This window comes from Kogia breviceps, chromosome 5, assembly GCF_026419965.1.
Source record: "Kogia breviceps isolate mKogBre1 chromosome 5, mKogBre1 haplotype 1, whole genome shotgun sequence".
NCBI lineage: Eukaryota > Metazoa > Chordata > Mammalia > Artiodactyla > Physeteridae > Kogia > Kogia breviceps.
The window spans coordinates 13,880,359-13,903,521 of NC_081314.1; the positions used below are offsets into that span (position 1 = coordinate 13,880,359).

At 46.1% G+C, this 23,163-nt stretch overlaps 1 protein-coding gene across 1 annotated transcript in view; it reads right to left on the bottom strand.

The window, feature by feature from the left end:
* Window positions 1–23,163, bottom strand: part of CLSTN2 (calsyntenin 2) — a 597,917-nt gene that overhangs the window by 25,836 nt on the left and 548,918 nt on the right. Inside the window, exon 9 of the mRNA XM_059063644.2 lies at window positions 11,510–11,672. Within this exon, the coding sequence (XP_058919627.1) occupies window positions 11,510–11,672 (163 nt within the window). The remainder of the gene's footprint in view (window positions 1–11,509; window positions 11,673–23,163) is intronic.

Genomic DNA, 23,163 nt, shown 5'->3' on the forward strand with positions numbered 1-23,163 from the left:
TCTGTTGATGGACACTTAGGTTGCTTCCATGTCCTGACAATTGCAAAGAGATCTTCAATGAACATTGTCGTACATGACTCTTTTTGAATTCTGGTTTTCTCAGGGTATATGGCCAGTAGTGAGATTGCTGGGTCATATGGTAATTCTATTTGTAGTTTTTTAAGGAACCTCCATACTGTTCTTTATAGTGGCTGTATCAATTGACATTCCCATCAACAGTGCAAGAGGGTTCCCTTTTCTCCACACCCTCTCCAGCATTTATTGTTTGTAGACTTTTTGATGATGGCCATTCTGACTGGTGTGAGGTGATACCTCACTGTAGTTTTTATTTGCATTTCTCTAATGATTAGTGATGTTGAGCATCCTTTCATGTGTTTGTTGGCAATCTGTATATCTTCTTTGGAGAAATGTCTGTTTAGGTCTTCCACCCATTTTTTGATTGGGTTGTTTGTTTTTTTTCATATTGAGCTGCATGGGCTGCTTGTATATTTTGGAGATTAATCCTTTGTCAGTTGCTTCGTTTGCAAATATTTTCTCCCATTCTGAGGGTTGTCTTATCATCTTGTTCATCGTTTCCTTTGCTGTGCAAAAAACTTTTAAGTTTCATTAGGTCCCATTTGTTTATTTTTGTTTTTATTTCCATTTCTCTAGGAAGTGGGTCAAAAAGGATCTTGCTCTGACTTATGTCATAGAGCGTTCTGCCTATGTTTTCCTCTAAGAGTTTGATAGTGTCTGGCTTTACATTTAGGTCTTTAATCCATTTTGAGTTTATTGTTGTGTACGGTGTTAGGAAGTGTTCTAATTTCATTCTTTTACATGTAGTTGTCCAGTTTTCCCAGCACTGCTTGTTGAAGAGGCTGTCTTTTCTCCATTGTATATCCTTGCCTCCTTTGTCAAAGATAAGGTGGCCATATGTGCATGGGTTTATCTATGGGCTTTCTATCCTGTTCCATTGATCTATATTTCTATTTTTGTGCCAGTACCATACTGTCTTGATTACTGTAGATTTGTAGTATAGTCTGAAATTAGGGAGCTTGATTCTTCCAGTAGGTACGTATTCTATAGTTACAGAGGAAACTTGGGGTTACAGGAGAAAGTCGTCAAGGGTGCATGAGCAGGAATTGGTGCAATGTGGGCTCTAGACAGTGAGTACATCCATCTGTGCTCAGGACCAGCTGGGCATCCTAGTGGTACTGGGCAGCCCAGTCTAGAATGTGGCTTGGAGAGAGCTGCTGTGGTCTGCCATCCAAGCCCCTTCAACTGCTCACTCAGCAGCTCCAGCCTTAAAGACCACACTCTGTGACTCTCCTGGATTCCAAGACATCTTCCCACATAGTATTTTCATTCAGCAAAATATCCATATTTCTTATTTTTGACTCAAGAATCCCAGATCTGTGATGCACTCTATTTATTAATGATGCGGCTCCAGGAAAGCAATTCTATTAGCAATAGGAGGCCAGCAGAAATCGGAAATATATTTGCATTCAGAGGTGGTTGTGATGTAGGATTTAAAAAAAATAATGGATACATTGAAAAATTGCTTTCTATTTAATATCTAGGGTGTCTGCACACACCACATGGCTCCCCTGCTAACATGTAGACATACACATGCTCATGAATTATTTTAAGAAAAGAAAATAACCTGATTTCTAATACAAAGAACCTTCTCTAAATATTTGCAAACACAATTTTGGATTCCTGAGGTTAGATCTGCACACAGTTTTAAAGTGTTTTCTGTTTGCCTAACCTTCTGTTTGATTCAGTTGATTATAAGGTGGGACCCTGTTCCCTAGGAGCTCACATTTAGTTGGGAGAATAGACACTGGAAAAGTAAAATAAAAATATGAGTAAATTTCCAGTACAGCAGATGTTCTAAGGCAGTGCATGGATAATTTCCAAACGTGATTTAGACAATGTGTCCAACAGATCAGAGGGGAAAAAAAATAACATCCATGATTTAGTATTAGGTCCCTAAAACATGGCAAATTCTTTCATGTACTTTTTTTGTTTTTTGCGGTACGCGGGCCTCTCACCGTTGTGGCCTCTCCCGTTGCGGAGCACAGGCTCCGGATGCGCAGGCTCAGCGGCCATGGCTCACGGGCCCAGCCGCTCCATGGCACGTGGGATCTTCCCGGACCGGGGCACGAACCCGTGTCCCCTGCATCGGCAGGCGGATTCTCAACCACTGCGCCACCAGGGAAGCCCACAACTCCTTTTACAGATGATGTTTTCAAAGCTAGGTAACTGGCCTAATGCCCTACGGGCAGAAGTTAGTGAAGTTCTGATTCAGACTCAGATCTTGCTTGCTCCCAAGCCTTTGACCTCCATGCCATACAATACATATGGCCGGGAGAGTTCAAGCAACATTTCTCGGAGGATATCATAACTGGGGTGCTTCAGAAAGATGGGGACGGGTTGGGACTGACACAGGGCTGGGCGAGAATGTCCAATTACACTGGGTTCTGTAGACACAATGATTTCAGCAGCAACTCCCAATGATTTGTGTCAAGTTTGCTGGGAAACACAGTTGTCCTGAAAAATAATAGTATTTGGCAAGTGTGATTTAATGTCGCCTGTGTTATTCTGAGTCGGAGTTTGCATTGGGAATGAATTCCCCCTCAGCTTTCTTTGCACTGAGGGGTGAGCCCATCAACTGTTCACGCAGCTTTAGAATCAGTCATGTTCACCTTCCTCTGAGTAAAAGATCTGTGTTGTGTGAAGGTACTAAGTCTCTTCCCCTTGCAAAGTGTAGGCGGATGCTGCTTTTTTTTCTTTCCCTGCTGTTATTCCCACAGCTATTTAGTCTGAGAAACCCATGGAAAGTAGTGGGGGCCACGTTCCCTCTTGCTTGAGTTGGAGGCTGCTCTGTGCATGGTTTGTCAACGGGGACACTCCTCAGTGAACACAATTTCATGGATGGTTGGATATCAATTTTGAGCAATGCAAATGGTGAGACCATCTGAAATCTTGCTTTCTCTCATTTCCTCATTTCAGTGATGGAGACCCACACGGAACGCAAAGACTAAGTGAAGTGTGTAATAGACCCCCATAAGCTGCGGCTTTTAAAACTGTCCACGCAACCCCAGGGCTTGAACTGTAGTTGCAGGGACTTGTGGACAGGGGTGGCTCTGCCATCAGGGCTGGCCATGACACATTCTTAGCAGGCTTTCTCGATCCTTTGGTTTTTATGTCTCCCTCCCTCCAGCCTTTCCAGAAAACATGTACATGGCATGTTCTAAGTGAGTGAAACATACCACTTATGGGGTGACCACAAAAGTCATTACTCTGGGGTTGGGGACCTAAGTTGATGGAGTTAGAAGGGCCCTCATGTATCACCCAGGATGGCCCCTCCACTCTCCAGGACCACAGAGGCAAGACACAGTCCTCAAAGACTCAGAGCAGATAAGCAGCAGTAGTGCGGGTCTGGAATTCTCTTCTGATTCCAAACTCAACCCTCCCATTAAACCATAATGCCCGACGGGCCAGTGGTTATCTTTGGCCTCAGCTTGATTTTGTCTGATCGATGGGAAAAATGCCCAGGTAAATGGTTTGACCCCAGATTCCAGAATCCTCTGGTCTTCCTTACTTGGCTGTGAAACACGATCTGACTTTACATGTCCCTAGAAGCAGAGGTGGTGCAGCAGCATAATTAAGGGTGAGGGCTCTGGGGGGCACAGACCTGGGTGCAAATCCAGGCTCTAGGTGACCTTTCCCAAGGTCCTTATGTTCTCTAAGTCTTAGTTTCCTCATCTGCAAAATGGGGATGATAATCACACCCACACCGTAAGGTTGTTAAACAGAAGACGTGCCAGAGCTGAGCACAGTGCAGGAACTCAAAATTGGCCACTAGTTCTGGTGACAGCAACAACCAAGGGACTCTGAAATGAGATGATATCACGTGAGTTTTCTGTCTCTTTCTTCAGTGACCTTCTCTTGGTTTTTTCTCCCCACTCTGGTGTGCCTCTCAGAGAAGTTAAAGTGACACTGTTTTTACTCCAAGACCCTTGTCAAATTTTCTAATTAATATAACTTTCGGAATAAGATTCAACATTAAAATTGTAACTCAGTTACACTGTGTTTCCACATATGAATGCCTGGATTTTAAAGCTGATTCCATCTGTGTTGTCTTTAAACCAATATACCCTCATGTCAAATGAACTCCAGGTCCTAGAATCACCTTTTCTTGATTTTTTTTAATACAGACAATGCAAAGAGACACCCTGTTAGTCACCCCTGTGTGTCAGACCATGAACCATACGCCTTTGTCAAAACAAACTCAAAAATGGGGTATAATTCAATAAACATTAATTATTGACCTTCTCCAGGACATGAAGTAGGAGGAAAGAGAAGGGGAGGAGAATCTGTGAGAGCAGATAGTACTTACTTTCTGCAAACTCATGCCCTAGTAGCGGGTGGAGATCTGCCTTAATAACTCCAATGAGATGTTTCCCAAACAGTGCTCCAAGAACACTATTCCACAAAGGGTGAGTTCCATAGTGGAATACGATTGAGAAACATAGGTTAAGTAATGTCAAACTGATTGGTTTCTTGGCGGGCTTTTGAGAGCTTTGAATAAGCAAATGTGCATTGTGACTCTTCAATGTGGTGCTATGGGGATGGTCTACGCAGTTTCCCAAACTGGACCTTGGCCTCCTTGAGGAAACTGTGGGACCGAGCTTCATGAACCCCTCGGGAAATGCCACTTGAATGTAAGGCGGACTGTGCTAGCACGTGCCTCTTTCTCCCAGCAGCAGGGACCCCCAGGGATGCAGAATAATTTCAACACAGACTTTATTAAGAGAATTTGTATTAAATTAGACCAAGCTTATTAAGTGACGGCATGTATTCCAAGTCTCTGCACTACTTTTACTGTCTGGCAAAAAAAAAAAAAAAATGACCTGAAAATGTACAGCAGATCTCAGGTCCACATGTGGCTCTAATTCCTCTTTGTCTGAGGAACAGATGCTATTGATTACTGCAACCCTCAGGGTTATTTCTGACTTTTTATTCTTTTTTTGGCCATTCCTATTCTTTGCCTTGATTCCTCCCCAAAGCCACAGCGGGGTTTCTCTTGTCTGTCCCTTAACAGGTTCTAATTTTTAGAACCATCCCCTTCTTTATCTCCCGCTGCTTTATTTGTTAAGTAGGGGGTAGGACTCAGCCAGACCAGGAGCTAGGGTAGAAAGCCCTCCTCATCCAAGACCAGAGGGGTGCCACCGTCAGGAACAGGCAAAGCTAGACACTCTAGGAAGGTCAAGGTCCAGAGAGCACTGGAGGAGATGCCCCAGCAGAGGCAGGGATGAGGTGGTCTCTGGGGACAGAGCCACAAGCAGAGAAGTCTGTGATGAGCTCCCCCAAGAGCAGATGAGTCTCAGGCAGAGGGCAGGGTGGTACTTACTGGGGTGCATGTCTAAAACTATGTTTCTTTAAACATGTTCAGCCATTTCATTAACAGAACTCTTGCCCTGATATCATACAAAATGGATAAAACAGAGCTGCTCTGGTTGTCGTGTTGGGGGAGAGGTGCCCTGGGGTGTCACCTGCTGAGGCATCTCTCTGAAACCCTGGGGACTCCCTAAGGCCATGGTCTGGCACATCAGCAGCCTTCCCGATTCACACCCATGACAGCTGAGTTACAGGCCCTGGTTGGCTGGGCCCAGTGTAGAGGTCCAGGCACAGAGCAGATATGATTATACAGTTTTTACCATATATGGGTAGAACTTGAATCTTTGCTGTTAAAAATGGATGAGTAGGGACTCTAAGGGAAAGGACAAATTGATTAGTCTTTTAAACGATCTTCTCCAATGGCATGACGCAGAGAGAGACAGGGACCTGGTATTTGTCCAAAGGCAGCCGTTTCTGAGTCAGTACAGACTGATCTCGGCCAGGAGAGAGGGTCTGATTCCATCCCCAGAACACTTGACACAGAGCACAGAGGCGATGGTCAGGTGGCTTGCAGCAGCCACACGGAGGAAGGAGGACTTCTTTGAAAGGCAAGGTCCATCCTGACTTTAAAAGCCCTTCTCAAGAATTAAAATATGCTGCCTGCTCTAGGCCATACTGGCAACATTTCTTAAGTGTAAATGAAGTCTCAATATTTTTTTTAAAATTACTGGAAAAAATACCAATGAAAATAAAGTTCCACCAATTACTTTGGCTTTCCAATTCACGAACAGGACACAGTAGGCTATTTGGGGCTGTAGAACACTAACCAGCCTCAGTGCTGGAGCCAGTTCCCAGGAGCAAGCAGCTGCTAGCACGTTATTTTCTATCCTCATTGTTAAACCCCGATCGGAAATTTCACAAATGGGAACCAGTTCCCTTGCCAACCTCAAAAGTATGTGAAAAAGTCCCCACGATTGCAGGCCCAAAGGGGTTCGTTCACACAGCGGGCTTATAGCGTGTATGTAAGTGGACTTCGGAGGGTTTAGAAACATGCCGAGATAAAGGCTGCATTATAGGCCATCAATTTCACAGTGCCATGTCCTATTGAAAGACCTTCTGATGTCTCCTTCCAAGACAAAAAGAGAATCCCAGCTCCTAACAAGGCAAGATGGCGTCCTATGGTCTGGTCTCAACTCCCTATCTCAGCCTCCTCTCAACTCATTCCGGTCCATGCATGTTCCAGTGATAGGACACCCTGGGCATGCTGACGTCAAGCTTCTCTGCCATGCTGTATGCTGTTGCCGTCTTTATCTTCCTAGCGAACTCTTTCTCATCCAATAAAGCCCAATTTTAAAGATTTTAAATGATTTTTCTCCTATGCTGAAAATTCACCAATAGATTATCATTCCCCTCAGAGAAGATACTCAGATCTTCTCCATGCCCAGAAGCCTGGATGATCAGGTTCTCTCCTATACCATCAGCCCCATCTTCCAGCACTCGTCTTCTGACTCACTCTTCTCCACCTCAGTGACCTTTTTTCTCACCTATAGATGGACCTGGGAGGGCAGGGTCTGAGTGTGAGCGTTAATCCTGGGGAAGGGGAGAAGGTCAGTGCGTGCAGGGAGCCATGGGGAAGATGGCATCACAAGAGGCCAGAGTGTACCAAGGTCTTGCAGACTATCTGCCGTATTGGGTTTAGGTGCAAGGAGCAGAGAAGGAGGTGGAGGAGGCGACCAGCAGATGTTTTCAAATTTACACATTCATTCAACTGAAACATGCCAAGCACACTCCATGGACCCATCACCTAATCCTTGGAATAAAGAGTAGGTATTACTCTAGATAAAAAAAAAAAATAGATGAGAAAGTAGGAGTTCAAGGAAGTTAGGAATTCTGCTGGGTCCGCACAGCTAGTAAGTGGCAGGGCTGGAATTTGACTCAAACTCAAATTTTTTATGACTCCTAAGCCAAAACTCTTTTTTCTTATTCTGTAGAGGGTCAGTTGAAGGAGTATACAGCAAGAGATTAGCAAAGAGAATACAGAGTTTCTGTGGCGTTTTGATTCCAGAGTTGTCAGATATCTCAGAAAGTAAAGGGTTTACAGCATTTGTATCAATACACATCAGTTCCTGCATTTTCCCAAACACATAATCACATCAACAAGATGGCCAATCAGCAACAGTGGCAGCAAGCCACAGTGGAAGGAGAACAGGCTTTGAAGAGTTGAGGTTGGGCAAATCTGACGGGGTGACCTTGGGTAAGCTACCTCACCTCTCAGACCCTCAGTTTCTTTATCCAGAAGTGGGGACTTACTAGTGTTTTCTCAGAGGACTGTAAACATCCATGTACAGAAAGGGCCTCCTTGCAACAGTGGCTCTTAAAGTTTCCTCCAGGAAATGACATAAGGCACTTCTACTCACATTTAATTGGCCAAAGCAAGTCACATGGCCACACTTTACTCCAAGGAAGAGTGGTCCTAGCATCTATCTGGGAAGAGGACAGAAGTACTCAAACACCCTAGTAACTGTTCTTTCTCCCACACTCTTTTAAAGCATTAAAAAAAAAAAAAATCTTTATTTATTTATTTATTTATTTATTTTGGCTGCATTGGGTCTTCATTGCTGCACGCAGGCTTTCTCTAGTTGTGGCGAGCGAGGGCTACTCTTCGTTGCGGTGTGCGGGCTTCTCATTGTGGTGGCTTCTCTTGTTGTGGAGCGCAGGCTCTAGGCACGTGGGCTACAGTAGTTGTGGCACATGGGCTCAGTAGTTGTGGCACACAGGCTCTAGAGCCCCGGCTCAGTAGTTGTGGTGCACGGGCTTAGTTGCTCTGCGGCATGTGGGATCTTCCCGGACTAGGGCTCGAAACTGTGTCCCCTGTTTTGGCAGGTGGATTCTTAACTACTTTGACACCAGGGAAGTCTCTCTCCCACGTTCTTTTAGAATGAACGTATACTTTGGTTTGAAAAGCATTTTTGTGGTATAGCTTTTAAATAAATTGTCATCAGGTATAATATTAGAGCTTCTATTTGTGGAGTGACAATGTTGTCTTCAGATATGGCCTAGGTGGATATTGAGGAAGGAATCAACTCCCAGAGAATGGAGTCAAGGATCACAAAGAACATGTCCCACCCTAGGGCAGGGGCCCTTACAGCATCTGCCCAGAGGGATTTCAGAGTTGCTGTGGACCAAAGACTGTTGTGTTTCTCTAACTATTCCTCTTACATAGTGGAAATGTTTTTTGGTTATTCTGCTTCATTGCACTGTTGTATAGTGTGTGTGTGTGTGTGTGTGTGTGTGTGTGCGCGCGCATGTGTGTTTGTGTGCGTGTGTACGTATGGAGGGGGTGATGGCTGTGATGGTAGCAAATACTTCTTCTTGTTAGTGTATAGGTCTCCAGATCGAGTGGAGCAACATCTGGGCCAGATATAGAGCCTCCTATGCATCTCAACCCAATGAAAAGATCATCACGAATCACTCAGAGAACCTGTACATTGAGCTTGGAGCCAGAAACAGGTGGAACTTAGAGGTTGTCTCATTTAGAGAAGGTTGGCTGTATTTTTAATGTGGGAGGGGCAGTCAAACGAATATCACTGACTAAGTGGACAGACCACAGTGTTCACCAGTGTCGTTCATACAATATTTCCAGTTTTTCTTCCAGACATATTGTAGATTTCACTTCCAGGCTTCGTTGGAGTTAGGTGTGGCCATATGACTTGCTTTGGCCAATAAAGTGCGAGTAAAAATGATTGGTGTCACTTGTAGGCAGAAGCTTTAAGGGCTTGTGCACCATCCATCATGCTTTCTTTTTCTTCTTTCTCAGCATGCAGCAGTGTGGCTGCTCTGTCAGCTTGGGAAAAGCAGAGAGGAGCCCCCATTCTTCTGCAGTGAATATGAAGTGCGAATTATTTTAAGTAACTGAGAACTGGGGCTTGATTGTCACTGCAGCACAACTTAGCCTATTCTAACTGATCCAAAGAGCTCATCTTAATTCTTTATAAAATCAGTTTATTTTGGTGGGGCTGGTCTACCCAGTTGGCATGTAACTGGGAAAAAGTGGTTTCAACTGGCCTTGTTAGAGTTTGGGGCAGGTTTCCATTGCAGGCTGGGGTGACAGGGATCCAGATGTGGTCCCTGAGGGCCTCTAGGGAAGAGCAGTGGTAAGGTTCATGGTGAGGACATGACTGGGGCCCCCTTATCTTATGGGTAGCATCCAAGCTATGTTCCAAAATATCCACGGGCTGATTGGTGGTGTCCAGCTGGGGCATTGAGCCACACAAGAGGGCCATCGCTCTAGCACAGCTGTGTTTAGTGACTAATGATTCCTGTGCAACCTCTAAATCAGTGCCTTGCTATGCTAATTAGTTTCATGGACTCTTGCCAGATGACACAGTCTTCCTTTCCTGTTATCCTGGGGAATTCTGCAATACTGAGGAAGCTCCTATCACGTTCTACTGAAATGTTTGAGGAGCTTTCTACTATCATGTGATGTACGTCAAACTTCAAGTAGGTGACTTCGGCTCAAAAACACACTCTCTCACTCAGGCATAGAAAAGAATGAAATAATGCCATTTGCAGCAACATGGATGGACCTAGAGATTATCACACTAAGTGAAGTAAGGCAGACAGAGAAAGACAAATATCATATGATTCGTTTATACGTGAAATCTAAAAAGAAAAGATACAAATGAACTTATATACAAAACAGAAATAGACTCACAGACATAGAAAACAGACTTATGGTTACCAAAGGGGAAAGTGGGGGGAGGGATAAATTAGGAGGTTGGGATTAACATATACACACTACTATATATAAAATAGATAAACAACAAGGACCTACTGTATAGCACAGGAAACTATACTCAATAGTTTGTAATAACCTATAAGGGAAAAGAATCTGAAAAAGAATACACACACACATACACACACACACACACACATATCTGAATCACTTTGCTGTACACCTGAAACTAACCCAACATTGTAAATCAACTATACTCCAATTAGAAAAAAATACTGGCTTCCATTGCCTCATTCCTGCTTTGTTTCCTTCCCGGATTTTGTGTCTCTAGTGCTCCCAGGGCTGCACCATTTGCCCCTCTTGTCATCTTCTCTTGCATGGATGGGGCTGCCCAGAACTCACTCTTAGTCCCAGTGCAGAGGGGCCTATGTCTCCCCTAGAGGGAGCCAGCCCTCTGAAGACTTCCTCTTATACCATAACCCACCTTTCCCCTAAGCCCCCATGGAGAATGGTCAAGGTCACAGATCTTAGTAACTTTCAAAGAATCTATCAACACGAGTTCGAGTCATCTCAAAGTGCTAATCTGCTTATTTGGGGAGCATTTTACTTCGCCTCTGCTCTCCCATTGGTACTTCAAAAGACCCCGGCTGCTAAGGGAGCAAAAACAAAGATGGCAGCAAATCTGAGTGGGGAATAGAGAGACTACGGGCATGCTCAGAATGCTGGTTTTCCTGCTTCCAAAGAGGAGATTAGCCTGGGTGCAGGGGCTGGAGGAGAGGCAGCAGCAGAGGAAATGAGGAAGGAGCAGAGACCTTCAAGCGAGAAGGCAACAAGGAGCCTCCATCCCTGGGGAGCAGGGAAGGGGCTCAGAGCTTAGCAGAACTTGAGGGTGGCCTCTCATGGCCTTGAACCTGTGGACAATCCACCCGCTCCCTCCGTCCCACATATTTGTGAATTCCCAGAATAGAGGGTTGGGGTCTGGGACAATTTGGGAATAAAGAGAGATCCTTGGCTCCTGACCTGTGTAGCAACCAACAGAGCCAACTGGCAATTTTGTTATAAGATTCCACATTCAGACTTCTTCCTACACAGCCCCAGTTTGAAACCGGATAAGGTTCCAGAACAATAAAAGGCATTAGCAACTCAGAGGCAACCTGAAATTGCTCGTGTTTATCTATACTCAAAATCTGGTCTCAAGCCAAGTCCTTTATTATTATACAAACTTAGTGCCTGGATTCATCCTTATTTTTATAAGTCCTGTTTTATTAGTAAGGGAGAGAAAATTTTCCTGGCTAGTTCTCATACCACTTGCTTTGCCCTTTTCTCCATCAGTACCTTTCATGGACTGTACACAGATGGGCCAGGAAGAAGGTCTGGACTTAGGGTTACCTTGCCAACAAGCGCCGACCGTAAGTTGCATGGCTATGTGAGATGGATGAATGGGCCAGTCGTTGGTCACCAGGTATGGTTCATATGTTGCTCCATCCATGTATAAGGTAACCACAGGAAACTCCACATTGATGACATAGTAATGCCATTCTTTGTCACAAATCTAGCGGAAAGAAAGAGAAGCAACACTTCAAATTGAATATGCAATGAAACATCACACAGACTGTTATTCTAATTATGAAAGAGGGAGAAGACACCTTTAGATCCACAATGTTTATGGCAAAGAACTCAATGAACATAATGGTTGATAGGCACTGAGGTTAGAGAAACTCAGATCAAACGTGATGGGGCAAACCATGGAGTAGAGGAACACCTGAGAAGCTAATCATCAGGCAAACATTGGACTATTGGCAGATTATCTTGGTCCCATAATTACCAGCTCTCTAGGCTGGCGAGTTCTTGGTGGACAGGTGGAGGTGTCCGCTTAAATTTGCTCTGTATGAAACTTTTCTTAGTTCTTCAATAGAGAAAGAGTAAAATTAAAATTATTTTTCTAACCTCTGGGATGGATGGAGGTATACCAAGAAAGATGCTAGATGGGAAGTAGAAATGAAGAAGAAGATAGAGAAGGGGCAGAGGAAGGGAAAGAGAAAGAAGAAAATAGGAGAGGAAAAAATTAGGAGTTAGGAAGGATCAAGGAGAAAGCAATGACCATGGGAAGAGGAAGAAGAATGAGTTTCAGAAGAATAGGGACCCCCCCCCCAATTCCTTTGTCTCTAGATTAAGGCTTGTCTGAGGAGCTGTTGTAGTCTCACCCTCCCTTCAACCCAAGCGAAATAAATTCTGAGACAGACAGTCTTGCCAAGAGCACTCAGTTTTATCCTTCCTTAGAGGCCCTGGGGAGCTAGAGAAGAACGACAAGTGGGTCCTCCTGGCTGGACTCAGTGCACAGCACTCTTGCACTCATGTTCCCTCACAACTTTTGCACCTATGATTTCTGGTCTTAGTCCTGGGAATGAAAATCTAACCTTAATGGGTGGGTAGAGACATTGGGGGCCAGGATAAAGTCACAATTCTTGACCTCAAGGTACTCAACTCCCACAGCATGATCCAAAATAGAAACCAATATGGCACGTCTTGGGAAAAGAGATAGGAAGCATAAAGGGTGACAAGGCTGGGGGTGGGAGCCCCCTCCCTCCAGTCCCCTAAGCAAGTGTCTTAGAAGTCGCATTAGGTTGTCTCTCCTCCCCACTCCCTCTCCCTCAAATCCCTCTGTACCCTGTGGAGTCCACCTCGGAAGTGTCTCTCATCTGCGTCATCTTGTCTCCATTGCCCCTGCCGTCTGTGGCAACGGAGACAGATGAGTTCTGCATGAAGGTGACCCCAAGTGAGGACATCAAAGTCCTTCCTACACCCCGCTCTGGATTAAATGTGCTGTTTCTCATGAATAGATAACATGAAAAGGGATGCTAAATGATCTTTTCCCTTTCATTCTGGAATAAGATTTTTTTTTCCCTTAATGTTCTTTTTATACGGTTCTGTCTCATGTCTCAGAAAATTGCTCCTTTTGAAATCCATTAACCTGATAAAGCCTGATGAATATTTTAGGGGCCCTTGGAAGGTAAGCAGGAGGGGTCCAGGCAGATGTCTCCAAAATCCTGTTACACTTCACTGAGTGTACAGCTCAGTACCTGATACATCTCACTAGAGGTCCTAACTCTATTTACACCCACCTCCTGCTTGATGCCTGAGACCAGACACTGGGCTGGGTGCAGGGATCTTGGGGTGGGTCTCTGACCCAGGTGAGGCTGACCTAGGGGTGTAGGTGTGGCACAAAGGAAGATCTGAAGACACAGTCTAAGGGTGATGGAAGAGTGGGGAAGTAAGGAGAGTTCTGAATGAGGAAGCATCTAATCCAAGGAGACCCAGTGCACGCTGGACTTGGGGTTTGCAATCACGGATGGCCAGTCAGAACATCAGGAAACCTCTGACCAGTCCCAGGGTGGAGAGCGGACAGATCGCAGTGCCGTGACCCTGTCCACACCTCATGGCTTTTGAAATATAGGCAGAACACGAGAGCCAATCAGGCAGCACTGGGGGCCTCCCCTGCCCAGGCCACCATCACCACTCTTCCAGTGGCCTCCCTCTCGGGCCTGGCTGCCACGTTGAATCCATGCTCTGGCTGACTCTGCATCACTCCGCATCTACCGAAGCTGGATGGAGGCTGGTCCTCTGGTCCGCTTTCTTTCACAACACTTATAGCATTTTCGTAGGACAGTACAAAAAAATTCCAAGGAGGAAGCAAAATAAGTCCGTAGCTTAACAGGAGTAGCGATCCCTGTCAACGTTACCATCTTCTCCTAGGCATCCCCACATCCCCCAGCTTTTCTGAAATGTGCTCCATGAATAGCATCCCTTGTGATGTTCCACCTAAAAACAGTGATGTCCCACCTAAAAAACCAGTGAAGCCTTGGTTTTTGTTTTTGTTTTTTCATTTCCCATGTCATTAGCCTATCCAAGGTTCCCAGCAGCCTCAGAGTATACACCTGTAACAATTTTTCAACCTTTTGGGAAAACGGAACTTTTCTATTTATAGCATTCCTATAAGCATCCCATGAAACAAGAGCTGGGAAAGGTCTTATTGGAACACACTGTACATACAACTTGAAAGTTTGCTTATCTCACTTAACATCAGCATTAAAATGCCTTTAGTATCTTCACTTTAGATGGCTGTATAATATGGATACACTACATTATACTATACTATATTTTATACTTCATTATTCCCTTATTCTCAGGTATTCATTGTGTACCAGCAATTAGAAATGATACCACAATGAATTTCTTTTTGCATCAATATTGGTCTGCATTTCTGATTATATCCTTGGAAGAGATTCCTGGAATGGAATTACTGGGTCAAACGTTGGAGGTATTTTTGAAGGCTCTTGACATACATCATCCAATTTTTTCCTGCAATAGTTTGTGCTTATTTATACTCCTGCCACACAGTGTGAGACTGCTCGTGCATTGTACCTTTACCACGTTGAGTATTTAAAAAAAATAGACAATCCTGGCAATTTGGAAGGGGGATACGTTTTATCTTATTTTAATATGGGTCACAAAAGATGGCAAGATTTATATTTTCCAAGGTCAGAAGGTAGGGCCTTCTGGGAGTGGGGAGCAGCCTGAACTGACCTAGAGGTAGTAAAGATTGGGAGCTTCCCCAGTGAGCTCCTAACTCGGCGTCCAAACAGAGGCTATCAGTCAGACTAGGCTTACTCCTGCAGACTTCCTGCACCAAGTAATCTATGAAGGCAGCTCAAGGAAACGCGTAATTAGGGTTTCATAAATGTGGATCTATGATGAGAAAGAGACCCTCATTCACCCTCTGCAGGGGCAAACTGTAACTGAAAAATGATCAGGCCAGGGGGCAGCAAAAATAACTGTGTCAAGGCAATGGCTCCACCGTGAAAGGAGGAAATTAGGTAAAGTGACCTTTCCTTGGGGGGAGAGAGGAACTTTCATTCCTGATTGTGCGTGAATCCCTGGGGAACCCAGCTGGCACCAGGCATGTCCAATGCCATCCCCAGAGACAATGCCCAAGACCTCAGCTGGACCAAAGACACTTTGCCCTCTGGAAACCTGCAGGTGTGCTCCCAGGGTGTCTGTTGGCAGCTGCTGTTTAGCTGGGGAGTGAATCAGAGACCGAGGCCCAGGGACAAATGCTGGATATCCACCCAAAAGTGTGGATGGCAGGGACAAAGCCAGGGAGGTCTGGGTTGGGAGCAGGCTGGTACTCCAGGGTTGAGTTGGAGACTGGGGAAGCCTCCCATGAGAGGGGAGGAGATCAGGCTGCCCACAAGTTGGTCCAAATGTCCTTGAAAGGGCCACACTGGAAGTTCTGAGTTGGTTTTCCTAGGAAGTCAGGTATTTTTGAATGCAGTTATTCAATGTGAGATACATTCACCTATGAACCAATATGCGAGGGAATGTACTGAGGGCTGCTTGGGATGCAGCACTTACCAGATACATGCTTTGCCTGCAAGATTTTCAATCTGGGGCAGGGCATGGTGGTGGTGATTAGGTATCAAATACAATGCAATCAGAATTGAGATAAGTCTTACAGACAAGGTGCAAAGCACTGTGAGATCCAGACTTCTGGTTGGGAGAAGGTGGCATTTAGGGTGGCTAAAACTGTTAAGATTTCATTAGGAATAGATGGCAAGGAAACATTCCAGGAAAATGGAGCAGAAACCTTTTATTCTCTGATTCATCTGTCCTTTCAATTGGCAAAGAAGCTACTAGGTTTTGGGCAAATGGAGATTCCCTCATTCACTCACTCCTATAGACATTTACTGACTGCATATCCTGCTTTTTGAAGAAAAGAAGGCACCTGCCCTCATAGAGCTTCCAGTTCAGACACAGAATTGACAGAAAAGCTTGTAACAGTTGTGACTCATGTCCACAGATTTGTGCAAGGCACCAGGGTGATGCAGCGGAGGGGGCGGGCGTCTGCTTGCACTGGGAGGAGGGAAGGAGCACAGACACAGAGCTTAGAGGGGTCACGTTGGTTTGGGCAAAGGTGAGGAGTGGGAGATGAGGCTGCAAGGATAGCTTGGAACTGAGGCCCGAGGACCTGAACAGCTTTTCTTCTGTAGGCAGCAGGACTTATGGGCGTTTGGGGGCTGTAGGAGGATGGTCGTCATGGCAACAATCAATCTTGGAACATGCTTCTCAATGTCAAAGCAGCTTTTTCTCTTCCTGGTACTAGTTAATCCTCACTGCAACCCTATAAAGCAGGAGGACCAGTTCTGTCTTAGGCAGAAAATTATTAGAAAATACAGGGGAAGAAATGACATGGTTTCTAATCTCAAGGCGTTTCTACTGGATGTTAAGTGAACCACAACCCCACGGTGGGCTTCCCCGCTTGGCCTCTTTTCTTTCCATTCCATACACAACCACTGGCTCAGCTTTGCAGGCAGACTGCCAAATCAGGATCTTGAGCAGATACTTATCTTCTGAGCGATGCACTCCCATGTCAGATTGCCCCTGAATGGTCCACTAGATGTTCCCCAGGCACTTCAGACTCACCATGTCCAAAACCGAGCTCTACAGCCCCGTGCTCCAGCCCTGCCTGCTCCCTGTTCTGTGTTCCCTGCTTCAGCAAACGCTCCTCTTCATCCGAGCCGGGACACTGGGCGTTGCTTTCAACTTCCTCCCCCTCGGCCCCTCCCTCCAGCGGAGTTACTGCCAAGTGCTGATGATGCTTCTCTTGTCCACTCTCACCTCTTCACCCTCACTCCTACTCAGAACTCATAATACGTACTAGAGAGGGGAAAGGCTGAGAAAGTGTGTGGGGGACAGGCTGTCGCAAGATGGAAAGCATTTCAGCAGGCGGAGAGGACCAGATGTAGCAGGGGAAGGGTGGGAAAGCTTTGGTATGAGTGGGGGGCAGACAGAGGGGGGGGCTGCCCTGGGGCTGAAGGCAGCCCAGAGTGTGGTGAGCAGGGCAGCCAAGGAGGGGGTGGGGAGTCCACGCAGGTCACGCCTGGGGGTCACGGGTTGGGTGTCACATCTGCTTTAGGAATTTCTGGGGAATCATGTTCTGGACTTTGGGAAAATACATAAAGCTTCCTAATCCTCAACTCCATCTGTACGGTGAGGATAATAATAGTATCTACATCGTAGGGTTACCGTGTGAAATGAGCTAAAATAAAGCACCCCCAATGCTTAGAGTGTATTTTCAACCTGAACAAACATGGAAACTCTTTTCCTTTTCCAAATACACTGAGATGCTGCACAAACTATAACAATAACAATAACGAAACAAAAACAGGAGAGTTAGAAAGGCTCAGGCTATCAGCCATGGTTTCGAAGCCCACGAGAATGAGGAATGCCTCAGGTCCCCTGTGCAAAGGAAACTCGAGTTGGCAGCATAAAGCCTGGGACTGTCTGAAGCCTGGGTCTTGGGACAGCCACTGACATTAAAGTAAGGATGCTGGGAGGAAGCCAGCCAACCTCTCTGACACGTGTCTCCTCTGAGATGTTACACCCCCAAGCCTGCTCTAAGCATGCGCATTGGCTCCAAGTGTAAACAACCCACATGGTGTGGAAATCCAGAACTCAGACACTATAAAAATGCATCCTTGGGAGTTCCCTGGTGTCCATGGGTTAAGAATCCGCCTTCCAATGCAAGGGATGTGGGTTGGATCCCTGGTCAGGGAATTAGGATCCCACGTGCCGTGGGGCAACTAAGCCTGCGCACCATACCTACTGAGACCACGTGCTCTGGAGCCTGCGTGCCACAACTATAGAGAAGCCCGTGTGCCATGACAAAGAACCCTCGAGCCACAACGAAAGATCCTGCATGCCGTAACTAAGACCCGACGCAGCCAAAAATAAAAGTAAATAAATAGATAGATATTTTTTAAAAAATGCATCCTTGAAGTCTTTAGGCCTTTATCAAAGACATACTCAACACCTCTGGACAGACATGTGCCCGCAACCTAGGGCATGAGCAGGACAATTCCTGCCGGAGATGAGCTCAGAGTAAACAGTGATAAAACAAAGAAGGAACAATCCTTTGCATGTGTGAGAAAAAGCATCAAAACTCACGTTCCAGGAACCAGAGAAAATGGAGCAATCGGAAAGGGGTTAGGGGAAGGCAGGTTTGAAAATGAACCAAAGAGAAATGCCAGAAATAAAAGACATAGTTGTTGAAACAAACAAACAAAAATCGAGAAAGCTGACAAAAGAGTTAGTGAATTGGAAGAGAGATGAGATTAGAGCAAAATGAAAAAGTTGATAAAGCAATTAAGAGAGATGAATTCTATGCATGATAGGAGGATACATTCCAACCAGCATCCTGTCAGATGTGTGAGGCCGGCGGTGAGGCTAGTAGAGAGCACTGGGGCTGGGATCCTGAGAAATTTGTACGCCATGCTAAGGAGTGTGTTATTTTAGTGCCTTGTGTTCTAGAAAGCTTTTCTTTATTGCAACAGCCTTATCAAGTGTTAGATTCAGGTGACAGTGGACACATAAGCTACATAAGCTCCTGCAGGGTAGGTCAAAATGGAACTGGAGAGCTCCTGAAATGGAGAGCTATTGAACCAGGAGGGCAGAAACCATGCAAACTGGGTTCTCACTGAGGACTTGCAAGGCCATCTGGCCTCAGGCCACTGTTTTGGAACATTAGAAAGATGAGGTCTCGGTTAGTGCCAAGATCAACCACATGCCAAAGCAAAGATGCCACTCTTTTTTGCAGATCTATTTAAGATTTCCCCAGGAGGTTGCCTGCACTTCTGAACTGGCAGGGAGGAGTTCAGTGGGTTTTCAGCAGTAAGTGTTTATGACAGCTCAGAAAGCACCCGCTGGGCCTCCTGTCAAAAAGCAATCGACAGATGAATGGATAAAGAAGATGTGGCACATATATACAATGGAATATTACTCAGCCATAAAAAGAAATGGAATTGAGTTATTTGTAGTGAGGTGGATGGACCTAGAGTCTGTCATACAGAGTGAAATAAGTCAGAAAGAGAAAAACAAATACCGTATGCTAACACATATATATAGAATCTGAAAAAAAAAAAGGTCATGAAGAACCTAGGGGCAAGATGGGAATAAAGATGCAGACCTACTAGATAATGGGCTTGAGGATACGGGGAGGAGGAAGGGTAAGCTGGGACAAAGTGAGAGAGTGGCATGGACATATACACACTACCAAATGTAAAATAGATAGCTAGTGGGAAGCAGCCACATAGCACTGGGAGATGAGCTTGGTGCTTTGTGACCACCTAGAGGGGTGGGATAGGGAAGGTGGGAGGGAGACACAAGAGGGAGGGGATATGGGAACATATGTATATGTATAACTGATTCACTTTGTTATAAAGCAGAAACTAACACACCATTGTAAAGCAATTATACTCCAATAAAGATGTTAAAATTAAAAAAAAATTTTAAAAAGCAACTGCTGACTCAGGGCAGTGGAGCACAGGGGAGCAGGAAACATGAAAGGTAATCTTAGTTAAAGAGACCATGCCCATTTGCAATTTGGTTGAGGAACATTCGGGCAAATCCTCAAAACCATCCTGAAAAACTGTTCTCGTAATTTGTGCTTGGAGAGTGTAAATCAAGAATTGCTAGCACCCGGGATCTACACTCATCCATGGGGAGAGAAGACACACTGTTACTAGGCACCAGTGATTTACTTGGTACTCTGGCACCATTCTGTGATTTTTGCCTATGTAACCAACTCACTGGACCAGCTGCTTTATTCCTTCCCACCACCCCCCAGCATGACACGCTGGGAAGATCCCTTAACTTTCAGGCCTTACTGATGGGCCTCATTTCCACTTAGTGAAAAAGTGCACTTCAATTAGTCTCTCATCCAGGCCAAAGCTTCTTCTGCCCAGGCTTGGGCTAATTGGCAAATTCTGCAAAGCCCCACAGAGGTAGGGTTGACTGAGTTGATGTGTGAGCCAGAGGTTAGAGCAGAAATCCTGCTCTCAGTGAAGTAGGGACTGTGCATTCCAAGGGCTCTGTGTCCTGCAAGAGTGAGTAAGCGGGACGAGACCAGCCAATGGAGATGTGGCCCCTCACTAGCCATCACTCAGGAAAATGTTCTCTGCAGACCCTTTCAGGCTTCTTTCCCAGCTGGGTTTTGTAAAACACTGTCCTGCAAGATGTACCATGAACAATGGCTTTCAGGGACAAGAATATTTTGGAAAAGTTTTACTGAACACAGTAAAACAGATTTCTTTTTGCAAGGTGACTCAGAACTATGGTTCTCAGGGTGTGGTCCCTGGACCAGCAGCATCAGCATCACCTAGTGCTATGAACTGAATGTTCGTATCCCCTCAAAATGCATATGTTGAAGGCCTAACCCCCAATGTGATGATGTTTGTAGGTGAGGTCTCTGGGAGATAATTACGTTTCAATGAGGTCATGTGAGTGGGGCCCCCATGGTGGGATTAGTGCCCTTATTAGAAGAGAAAGAAAGACCAGAGCCCCTTCCTTTTCTCTCTGTCACTGGAGACAGGGAGAAGGCAGCCATCTGCAACCCAGGGAGTGGGCCTTCACCAGCAATCAGACCTGCAGGAACCTTGATCTGGGGCTTCCCAGACTCCAGAACTGTGAGAAAATGTCTGTTGTCTAAACTGCTGGTCTGTGGTATTTTGTTATAGCAGCCTGAGCTAAGACGTTGAGGAACTTGCTAGACATGCAAATTCTCAGGCCCCACCCCAGACCCACTGAACAGAAGCTCTGGAGGTGGGGCCTGGCAGCTTGCATTTCAACAGGCCCTCCAGGTGATTCAGATGGGCTAAGTTTGAGAACCTCTGCCTCAGAGAACTTAATATGCTAATGTGGCGGATAGAATAGTCAGTTTGGTGCATTTTCTGACCTCATTTATTTTATTTTCCTGTTGGGCACCTATGAACATCACCTGGAACAAAAAATCTCAGAAGACACATGGTGTGAGATTCATTCAGTTCATTCAAAACAGGTTGATTGAGCGCCCATTATGTCCCAGACACTTCTGGGCCCTGGGAATGCTACAGTGAACAAAACAGGAAGATTTCCGCCAGTGTTTCCCAGGGTCCACCATATGCCACCGTCTCCCACCCCGCCACTCCCCGCATCCCTCCTCCCCGACCCTGAAGCTTTCCTGCCTCTGATCACACATTTCTCCCAGCTTCCCCCATTAAGCATTAGGGCTCCCTTGCCCCCCAAAACAAAAAGCCTCTCAAGCCTGCCCAGCTTTTTCACTCCTCCATGGTTTTGGTTTCCGGGACGTGCCATGGAATTCATCTGCAGACATTTTCCTCCTGAATTTCCTGAACAGCTGACATCTGTCAGGGCCCCGGGCCTCCGATCTGAGCCTTGGAGGCACGGCCTGCCTGTTGTAGGTTGTAAGCAACCATGTACACAGTGAGTTCAATATTTTAACAGGCCGGAAGCACATGTCTTCAGTTAGACAGTTAGGAAAGAGACTATTTCTCCTCTGGTGCTCTTTCCCTGATCGTAATCAACTGCACAAAGACCAAGCAGATCACTCGGCTCGAGGAAGGGGGTTGAAATCGAGTCACTTTAGGATGGGGTTGAAGTGTTTAGAATCTCATCCTGTGGGTGCAACCCCCTCCCGCAGAAGACTGTGAGCTTCTAGAGGTTTGGCATAAGGGAAATGATGGCCATTTGACAATGACTGAACGAATGAATGATTACAGTAAAAGCCAGCAACAGTGGAATTGGTTCCTCTAGAAAAGGGTGACAACTCTAAGGTTGGATTCCAGCCTCTAGAACTGTGAACAATAAATGTCTGGTTTTTTTTTAATTAAAAAAAAAAAAAAAAAGAAAGAAAAGGGTGACAAGAGTCCAGCTCAGGAAGCTGGAGCATGGTCATCAGGATGATCTCATCCGTGTGTCAAACACTTGGAATTCTGGCAACCTCACCAGGTTGGCAGTGCGGCTCCCACGTGGAGAGCTCTGGAAGGTGGGAGCCTCGTGGGGTAAAAGGAAGGAGGGTGAAAGTTGTCAGATATGGGTGAGTCCCAGTATGACTCTGGCCAGGGAAGGGGCCATGCCTATTGCTCAGCCCTTCCCGCAGCCTCTGGCTTTGATGCCCATCCTGGGGGCATCAGCACATCCTTGCAGTCCCGCTAAGAGGCAGTGGTTTTGGAGTGATCCAGCTCGGAGGAAATGTCCCCTCTGCCCTCTTACCTGGACTTGGACCTGGGGCAAGTTTCTTAAACTTGCTGAGCGCCAGTTTCTTTATTTGTGCAATGGATAGAACACCCATGTTGCAGGAGGATTTGATCATGTATTCAATGGATATTTATTTATTTATTTATTTTTTTGCGGTACGCGGGCCTCTCACTGTTGCGGCCTCTCCCGTTGCCGAACACAGGCTCCGGACGCGCAGGCGCAGCGGCCATGGCTCACGGGCTTAGTTGCTCCGCGGCATGTGGGATCTTCCCGGACCGGGGCACGAACCCGTGTCCCCTGCTTCGGCAGGCGGATTCTCAACCACTGCGCCACCAGGGAAGCCCTCAATGGATATTTATTGATAGCAGTTATGGGTCAGGAGTTATTCTAGGTGTTGAGTATAAAAAGTGAGAAAAAATAGACGCAGTTCCTTCCCTAAGGGAATAGGCAGAAAATAAAATGCTCACATAAATAAATGTAACATTATATCTGAAAGAAATACTATGAAGGGGAGGTACCAGGTGCCATATGAGCCCATAATTGGGAGGTTTACCTAGTTATGGAGCCCGGAAGTGATGGTGAAGGAAAGGAGGCAGGTGAGGGGGCCCGTGGGGCTAAGGATGTTCAAGGCCGAGCGAACAGTGCCGGCGGTGGCCCTGTGGCCGGAGCACAGAGGGTGAGGGGACAGCTCGTGACAGGGTGGCCAGAGAACCTGGCAGAGCAGGTGTCGTGGGAGCATCAGTCTCTGCCTTTCTCCCCCAAACTCCCTGCCCCCAGGAGCCTTCCCGTCTCCTCAGACTGGGCTCTGCGCTGCCCCAAACCTGTGGAGGTGCCCATTCCCCACGAGGTGCCCACCCCTCAGCCCGACCCTGTTCAACGCTGGCGCTCTGGGATCAGGCCTCGTGGGTTCAAATTCTCATTTGACCACTTCCTGGCTATGGGAGAGCAAAATG